Source organism: Diospyros lotus, chromosome 2, assembly GCF_014633365.1.
Source record: "Diospyros lotus cultivar Yz01 chromosome 2, ASM1463336v1, whole genome shotgun sequence".
Classification (NCBI taxonomy): domain Eukaryota; kingdom Viridiplantae; phylum Streptophyta; class Magnoliopsida; order Ericales; family Ebenaceae; genus Diospyros; species Diospyros lotus.
The window spans coordinates 46,792,522-46,802,283 of record NC_068339.1 but is presented as its reverse complement, the minus strand read 5'-3'; the positions used below and the strand labels follow the sequence as shown (position 1 = coordinate 46,802,283).

The window sequence follows — 9,762 nt, the reverse complement described above, 5'->3', positions numbered from 1 at the left end:
CTTACACGTCTCTTTAACACTAGAATCTTACTTAATCATGTGACCCAATCTTCTGATCCCACTTTCTTTTGGATCCTCAAAATGTTACTGCATCTTTTGATTCCATTTTTGCCTCCAAACAACATGATTTGCAAGCTGCAGGGAATCAATTCACAGCTGCCCATGTCCATGTTTTACCATCAAATTTTCCTGGAAAATATTTAACAATCCACAAGCCAGATATATCACATAAAAATAATAATAATAACATAAGCTTTTATTCTCACAATTGGATACATAGATGACAACACCCCTCCACATTCTTATTCTGAATCTTATTCCCTTCATGATCATACAGATATATATGCCTGGGAGAGGGGAGAATTACAGAGAGGAAGCTAGTTACACATATAGATATCACAGCTAGCACTTGTACATATTAAAACCCTTTCTTTGTGCCAGGAGCTGGCTATCATCTGAGAACCATTGAAGATGCCGGAAAGCTCCCTTTTAGCCTCAGCGTTCACCGATCCATCTTGGCCGGTTTGTTAAAAAGCAGCAGAATGCAGCCATAAGCTTCTTAATGCGCCCAAAAAACCCAATGCTTTGCCAACAATTGGGTAAAAAGTTAAACAAAGGAGGGCTCATAAGAAGTGCCAGAAGGCTGGCTACAACACTGACCCATCTGGAACCAGACCGGACTGCCCCAATGACAAAGAGGGGAAAGCAGGATAATGGAGTTGGCTCTTATCGAGGGCTGCTCTTCTGAGAATTGATCTTAACAGGGAAAAGGAAAAACAAGAAGCTGCATATAGTACTAGTTATATGTAAATTAAGGCAGAGCTAGCTAAAAGGGCTGATAGCTAGTTAATCATCTCCATGAATGTACCAGCAAAGAAGCATGGTGGCGCAGCGGCGGAGGATGTACATTCTGGCCCGCTGCTTCTTCACCAAGGCTGCACACTTGCTGGTGAAGCGATTGCTCTTTCTCCTGCTGATGCTGCTGCTCAAACGTCCATGCGGCTCAGCCATGTGTGTGTGTGTGTTGTGGTGGCTGGTGAATGAGAAGTATCCAGAGAGAGGAGAAGAGAAGGGGAAAAAAGCTCACAGTTTGGAGCTGGACCCTGAGTGGGACGGGCTAGGGAAGCCATGGATTTATAGGTCGTGAACATGGCCAGATTCAAGAATGGATTTGCATGGAAAGGTGGAGCTCTATTTTTAATTAGTAAAGGAGGGGGTGACCAGGCACTGTGGATTTGTGTGAGATCATCTAATAAAATTTTTGAAAAGCTGAAACAGTGTAATTTTTGAAAAATAAGGGGTATTTCTTGTGTCCAAGCTAAACTTGAGGGATGCTAAGTATAATTTATTCATTATTACATCTAATGCTAATATTTTTTACCCTAATAAAGACTACCAGATTACCTTACTTGAAGCTCTCTAGAAACATCCGTTCTAAAATATTTAAACTTAAATCTTGGTCTTGACTTAGTAAAAACTTGATCCAAATAATTGAATTTGTCTCGATCATGACCTAAATCTGTATTTATCTAAATTGACCTATAGGTTAAAATTTAACTATTCACATAACATGATCATAATCATTTTTCATCTTATTATATCTTTATATAAATATATGAATTTCAAAAAAAAGTCTCATCATTTATTATGTATGATTAATTTATCAAATTTAATTTAATTACTAAAAAAATATATGGAGAGATTGAGTCTCACCCTTGCAGGTCAAGCATGTTTTGGACAAACTCAACGTGGAGCACAACTATAGAACACACTCGGCTGTGAACAAAGTTGATGGCAATCGACTCCAACCATTGTCAATATTATAAGATTGATGTGAGGGAACATTTTATTTAGATAGGCAGGCAAATTAACTTGTTTGCCATGTGGAGAAAGTGAGATTTGGCATCAAAATCTCAAACTTAGTTTATAATTTCCACTTGCCACGGTTTGGTCTTTCCAGGAGACAACATCAAATCTCCATGGATATGCTCTGTTCATAAGATTAAGCTTATCTTACAGCTGTAACTTTCAGTCATCATCAATGGAGGTAAACAGAATCCCGTTTGGGCGGTGAGAAAATGAAAAAGAAAATCACCAGGCTCGGGGGGGGACGAAGGTTCATTAATTTCCCAATACTTTTCTGTGGATAAATTACACAATCAGAGGCCACGAATCCCAATATATTGGAAGAGATTAAGATATGGAAACCCCTCTGAAAAAGGATGACACGTTCAATGGATAAAGTGAAGATGAGAAAGAAGCTCTTAAAAAGATGGGATGATGGGAGCTTTCCTATTCTTCCAGGAACATTCTCTCTTACAACTTACTAGGTGGTGGCTATGGCCATTGATTGATTCTTCAGATTCAACGAATGTGCCCAAGAGTGTGGCTAAAGCTTCCACTTGTTTAGTTTGACAAAGCAAGAAGCTGTTGATCAGAGGAAGCCCCTCAATGTACCGTAAATCAAGTCTAAGATCTTGAATGGGATGCAAGCAATCCATGGAAAGTTGTCGACTTCCTGGTTAAGATGACTTATAATTATGTAACTTTAAAGTTGTTTACGACTTTTGTTGCAAACTAAGTGACATTTCAAATAGGTCTTTAATATTTTCAATCACACATTGTTTGATTACAAATCTTCTCTTCTGTTTATATTCATTGTGTCTTTATAAGCTTATAAAAGTTGTGACCTCGTGTATATGAAATTGTCTTTATGGGCTTATAAAAGCTACTGCATGCACTACAACTTTTTTGTTGATTTGTTTTTTCTTTATAGGATTTATCTTAACCTGGTTTTACCCAAGAGAATGAAATTTGAATTGGTCTTCAGTCTAAGAGAAATAACTCTTATCCTAGCTACCATTTTCTTTATTTTCCATCTTATTGAATCAGTATTTCCATCCTCTCAATTTCTTTTCTAATGTTAGCATTATTTGCCTATAAATAGAGCCTCTCATGTACTCGTGAGATATGAAATCATTTAATCATTCTAATCATTTCTACTACTAGTATTTGTTGAGTTCGTCTATTTGTTTTTTAATATTTATTTCACTCCAAAAATTATGAGTGCACACATGTTTTTGAAAAAGATTGTTATATCCTGAAATGATAACCACATTTGTCTTTGGATCAGTTGAGGGGTGAAAATTATTTTTAAGCTCGATAACATCCAACACACCTCAAGCTTTGAACGTCTACAGTCCACCCTTACTTTATTATACAACAAGATTTTCTCAAATATATGAGTTATGATTATATTTAATATAATTTAAGAGATATAGATGAAAGATAGTATCTTTGCAATATATAATTTAAACGACTCTTAATTATATGGTTAAATCACCAAATATGATTTACTTCAATGGATGAGGTGAAGTAATTTATTATAAAAAAAAAATTGAACAAATATAAGAATTTTTTATGTCACAAAATCTTATTTCAATACATACTTTCTCTATTCTCAATAATTGTCAAAAAAAATGAAGAATCATAAATATTTGGCTAAAAACTAAAAAGAACACTAATTAGGGTTCCACCACAATCACTAGAAAAAAATTCATTTTGGTCTTCTATCAAATTATTTGGGTTAAATCAAATTTTGATTGACAGTCTAAAATTAAAAAATAAGACAGATTGTACCATAAAATAGATATTGTTAACTAACTCAATGATTGGATACTTAGTAGTCCTATCACATATAAAGGAGGGAAATATTTAAAGTGGAAAGTGCCCTAAACTCCTAGAGAACATGATATACGATTCTTCTAAAATTGGCAAATTTGGGCAATGGTATAAGTTGAGTTGGTGCCTCGTCAATTCACAACCTTTAGCTACACGCACACTGCCCTCCATAATCAGGACTCCTTTCCTAGAGAAAGTAGGCCAATGATCAGATACATGTTCAATTACAGTTAGCATTCAATTTTTAGTTAGATTTGATACACAAATTTTAAAAAAGTTTGAATTAAAAATTGTCTTTAGTAAACAAAATCTCTTATTTTTGAGCGGGTCAAGAGTATGGATATCAAAAAATCGCATTTAATTGAGGTGAATAATTTCTCTATCAATTTTTCGGGTATTACACATTGTTGTTGAGATCTTTCGAAAATATTTTTTTCTATAAAATCTATAATGCCCTAGTCGATTTCAAGAAATAAAATAAAGTAAAAAATAGTAAATTATTATATGTTTTAAAATATTCAAGACCCATAATGAAAATGAAGTTGGTTTTGCAATTTTATAAATTTTGTAAAGAATAAAAGGTATTAATGGGTGACTTTTATAATTTCAAAATAAAAAATATTTTTATTATAAAAATTATTTAATATATTTTGACAAAATATCATTGGCCAAAACCATATTTTTCCCCTTTACAGTTTTACTTTTTTTTCGTGTAATCACTCAAACTTTTTATTATATTAATTAAATCATTAAATTTGTGATGTGGCACTACCTAAAATTAGAAGAATACCCCTACACATTAGTGGCCTCGCTCGCCACGTGGATTGCCCGAGAGGTTGACACGTGGCAAGTTAATAATCCAGTGCAGAATCTGAAAGATCCTGACTGGACCGCGAGACTCGTTCCATCTTGATCGGGGTTCTCGAGAGTCGTGCCCACTCATCTCGGGTTTTATCTCGGATACCTCAAAACGGGCCTACCTATAAAAAACTGAGGTTCTCATCAAGTATAAAAAAGCTCTCTAGCTCTTACATTCATTACTATATACATTTACTCCACTAATTTGAGCATCGGAGTCCACCCCGGGGGACCCTAGCCCCGTCACTCCATTGTCTTACAGGTTCTATCACTAAGTCCGACATCGCTAAGTCCGAGGTACTATTCCCGAGGTCCATTCGCAGAGGTGGCACGTGGTGGTCGGTCCTAAAAACCATCATCATTTGGCGCCCACCATGGGGCCGACGTCCATACTCGCTAGCCTCTTTTTTCCCTACCGAGTGTAATACCCGAGAAATTCTAAAGGACTCAAGGGTAAATTATCTTGGGGGCAAAAATGAAATTTAAGGGTAAATGAAGGGTATAACGGTAATTTATTGCCGTATAGATGACCGAATCAACTGGCGGGAGTGTCCTAAAGCCAAGATGCTAAAGAAAAATGATGTGGCATTAACAAGCACCCCAATATAGGATTCATGGCATTGGAAGAAATTAGATCGGGAATAGTTTTCGGTACAGTTAAAATGCAGTTGTCAATTAGGCTACAATGTTGAATTGTTATAGACGACTTCTGAGAACTCAACGGAAGCTTGAGGGGGATTCAGTTTTTCATAAGAAACAACCCTTCAGTGGTTTCAGGAAGAAACGAAGAGGTTTAGGGCCGAAACGAAGATTCGGGCCTAAGTGCAGTTTTCTAAAAATGCCAGAGGGAGGTGAAAACGATGCTTTTTCAGAATCTTCGAGGATCAAAATGAGTTTTTAGGACTTGAGGGCCTTGAATGCAATTATGAAATGTTGAGGGGTTAAGAGGAAATGGGACAAAGTGAGAAATCCAAAACTTGGAGGGGCCAAAATGCAAAATCTGCAAAGTTTGGCCATAGGATTTGATCAACCCACCGAAAGTCGTCGAACAACCATCTAGAGCACCAGGGCTGCATGAGCGATGGTCGGGGAGCAACTTTTGTAAAGGAAGATCTGACAAAAACCACCGTGGTGGCCGGAAATCGAGAAAAATCGATCGAAAGTTCGATCGATTGGTCGCGCGCCTGCAACTTGGTTTGGTGGTCTAATGAGGGTGCTTTAAGGCCGATCTAGGGGAGGTAGGAACTCCTAAGGGGTCGGGTAAGGCGTCTAAGGGCATTTGGGTGCCTAATTTTGCCTATAAATAGGCGTTAAATGAGGCCGAAATTTACAGAAAATGAAGCTTCAAATCGACCCCCTTATCGAACGAATTGGCACTCCAAAATAGCGGGCTTTTGTTACCCATGGACTAAAGATCATTTCTGGAGAAAATGAGGCATTTTGGTGTTAGTTTGATAGTCGTTCGAGGCTTCGCCAGAGCTGGAGGCAAACGTCGAAACCGGGGCTTTAAGCCTCCGGTTGAGGCACTTCGGGAGCTCCTTTGGAGCATACAAGCATGCCATGAGGATCGATTAAGCGAGAGGAAGGAGTCGGTGCAAAAATCCCAAAACACCGGCGTCGCCGTCGCTGGAGAAGACGACCGGCGCGTGCCAGTCACGCACGGGTCTCCACACGCCACCACTCGCCCTAGGTGTGTGTGGGCGATTGGGTTGGCCTAAAAATCAAGGAAAAATTTCAAAAAAATCCAGAAAATTATTTTATGGAGGGTTGTACAAAAAGATTTGGGTTTGGGCTTCTCGATGTCTCGGTTTTAGCATCAAATAGCCTCATTTTGCGTGAAAACGCAACATCCGGGTAAGTTCAGTATTTTTCCTTTGAAGTTCATAGCCTATGATGAATTTTTGTGGAATTAGATTTGAGAAAAAAGTCTCGATGATATTTATTGGGATTTTTAAAAGGAAAAATGAGAGAAAATGAAGGGAAAATAAAATAAATAGAATATTGAGCATATTTAGTAATTAAATATCATTTTGATGATTGAGGTGATCGAGATGATGTGATTGGTGCAACTTTTGAGAGTTAGCACAAGAATCGAGGTCGGGCACCCATATCGAGGCGATGCGCGCTTTTCGAAGTGGATTAATCTTTGGGCAAATATGAGTTTTCCTATCCTAACTATAGTTTTGTGAGTGGTATTCTCACAAGAACTTAGGGGGCGTTTGATTGCAAATGTGAAATTTGGGTGGAAAAAAAATGAATTCCAGGGAAAATGAATTTCTAGAAATTAGAAGTTCAAGCTGTTTGATTGCTATAATTTTCTACTTGAAAAATGATGTTATTTTCCATCTTTTTGTGTTTGATTAGTAATATTTTCCATAGAATTTGATCATTTTCCTGGCATTTCGTATTTGATAGGCATTATTTTCTATGGAAAATGACACATTTTCCATGGAATTCAATGGTGAAAATGTATTGAAAATACTGAATCCTATACAAAAAAAAATCAAAATAATAATGTATTTTAAGTTAACTAAAAATCATTTATCCAAAGAAATAAAACCACAAAATTAAAATTTTTCTATTTTCCAAACTTATTAATTTGCAAGGGTGGAATTTAGGACAAATTGCATACTTTTTTAGTGCCAGAAGCATTTTTGCTTTTGGATTACAGAGTAAGTGTGACAACAATTTATCAAAAAGAATGCAAAGATCCATATTCTTAATGAACATTAAGGACCTTCAAAATGATTTCTGAACCATTTGGTTGCATAAGATCCACATACTGTATACTACATGTATATAACCAATTCAAAAGCAATCAACATGCTCCAAGAGGGAACAAACTGTTTTTGCCAAATCTAAATCTGATGAGTCTGACACTGGAATCAAAGTCTCTACAACATCTTTGAACTCCTGGCCTGGTTTAAAACCATGATAAAAAAGATCCAAAAACGTGTTCAGAGCAAAGATATAGTTGCTTCTTGAATGCAAAACCTTCAAACATACTCGAGACACTTTAGGATCATTTGTTCAAGACTACGTATCATCTTTGTAAAGGCCTTAGAAGTATCTCCACGAATTTTCATTATCTGGTGTGGCCATAATGGCTTCCACTGCATAACGCACTTCAAATTCTCTTATGTTTTTCAGGCCTCCCAGGAGGGGTGATCTTGTCACAACAAAATATCTCTGTTAAAACAAACAATTGTTCCGTTATAAGCTGGGCAATAGTTTCACATTCCATAATTAGCTCTATATATGCAAGCATACAACTATGCCTGCACACCCACATCCACTATGTACTACATATATACATGAAACGAAGGCAGTAAATAAAGGTACAAATCATGCATGAGGCTTCCCTTCGTCATGTCCTGGGGGCAAAAATTGTTCTGCTTGTTACCGTATGAAGGTTGGAATTCAATTCAAATTTGTTGATGAATAATTCAAGCACGTTTAGAAGCCAGAATTAGTCATAACTTTTCAGCTAAATTTAAGAACAGTTCAGGAACATGGAGAAGAAGAAAACAAACAGAAATAATCAAAAATAAAGAAAGGTTTGGAAACAATTAACCAAAAATAAGTAACTTGAATATGGTAGGTATTTTTGGATTATTTGTGTTAATTGGAGATGCAATCAAATTACTTAATCATGATAGTGTAAATTTTGTGGTAATTCTGCACATTGTACAATTTTTGAAGAATTTCATGGAAAGAAGCCAACTAAATCCGCATGTTTTACCAAGGACATTGGAATTAATTGTGGAAACAATCAGATTATTATCAAATTACTCACAGCTCTCTTTTCTTGGTAAGCAAAAAACGTCTAAATTGTTGAACCCAAAGAAAGCTTCAGAGTTTAGAAACAACATGGTTGCTGCAAAGAAGGCATCGAGTGAGATTGAAGACGCATGATTTAAAATGCTACAAAAAACGTCTAAATTGTTGAAAGCTCGAGCTGAAGTAACAGGGTTTTGACAAATGAATGTGAAGGTACCTGATTAAATGGCCCCAAATCAGCAACACAAGGTGTGGGAAAAGTGTGAAAAACAGTGATTTTTAATACAGAGAGAGGGAGAGAGAGAGAGAGAGAGAGAGAGAGAGCGCTTTGCTTGTAGTTGCATATGTCTATTTTTCCTTCAATCAAAACCAAATTAACAGGTTCATTGAAAATGAAGGCTCGTCGTCGCTCACCCACCCGCCGCTCACTGTTTCTCACTCACTCGCTCGCTCGCCCTCTCTCTCGCGCTCGCTCGCTCTCCCTCTTGTTCGCTCTCTGTCCCTCTCTCGTTGTAGATCTGCTTACAGGGGAAGGGGAAATCGAAAATGAAAACAAAAAGCTTACCTTGAACCAGATGAAGATGAACCCTCGGAGCTCGTCTTCGCAGAGATGGCGACGAATAAGGGAAAGAGCAGCGCCGAATGGGAAGAAGAAGAGGAACTCGAGGTTGAAGTTGAAGGGGATAAAGATGGGAGGGTTGCTTGTTTCAATTTCCTGGAAAATTGGAGCTCCTCTCCCCAAGGAATTTGATTTCCATGATTTGAAGGAAAAAACGGTCACGTGATCAGAAATGGAAAAATGAGTTCCCTGAAAAAAAATCACTATCAAACACTACACAAATAGAAAATTAGATGGAAAATATGCCTTTTCCCAGGAAAAAAAAGCCTATCAAACGGGCCCTTATATTCATGATATGTTTGTATTTATGCATGTTGTTATAAATGCAATATTTATTTTGTCATATTGCATGGAAAGTCGTGATAATTGCATGACGTGATGTTATTGTCATATTGATGTTTGTGCATGGGAATGGGATGTCGCCCCTAGAGTGTAGTCGTAATTCCCCTAGGGCAATGATGGAATAACGTTAGGCTTAACCTACAGAGGTTCGAGCTTTGCATAGGATTCCGTGTCAGGCTGGTGGGCCTGGAAAGTTATATTAAAGGCACATGTTGATCATGTTATGCATCATGCATTCATATATATATATATATATTTTGGACCCTCACTAGAAGTTTCATCTTCTAATAGGTTATGCCCCTAGAATATTCAACGTTCCAGTTTAGACTTGCAGCTTAGGCAAGGAGCAAGTTGAAATGAGACAGCATGGCTGATGGGTTCAGCGAGCTAATTTGAATATGTTTTAGCTTATGCTTTATTGATGATTAGTCTTGTTAGAATGTTTATGAAATCTCCATATATTTTATATTTGAGAATATGAT

The 9,762-nt window shown here is 37.0% G+C and overlaps 1 protein-coding gene across 1 annotated transcript; it reads right to left on the bottom strand.

Annotated features, from left to right (window-relative positions):
* Window positions 1-247: 247 nt before the first annotated feature.
* Window positions 248-1,206, bottom strand: LOC127795618 (small polypeptide DEVIL 19-like). Its single transcript, XM_052327405.1, has one exon. It carries the CDS (start codon window positions 1,009-1,011, stop codon window positions 847-849), a length of 165 nt encoding a protein of 54 aa, XP_052183365.1. The 5' UTR covers window positions 1,012-1,206; the 3' UTR covers window positions 248-846.
* Window positions 1,207-9,762: the final 8,556 nt, after the last annotated feature.

Excerpts from the sequence above, each read along its gene's own strand:
- LOC127795618 (XM_052327405.1), bottom strand. The coding sequence starts at position 1,011 with ATGGCTGAGCCGCATGGACGTTTGAGCAGCAGCATCAGCAGGAGAAAG.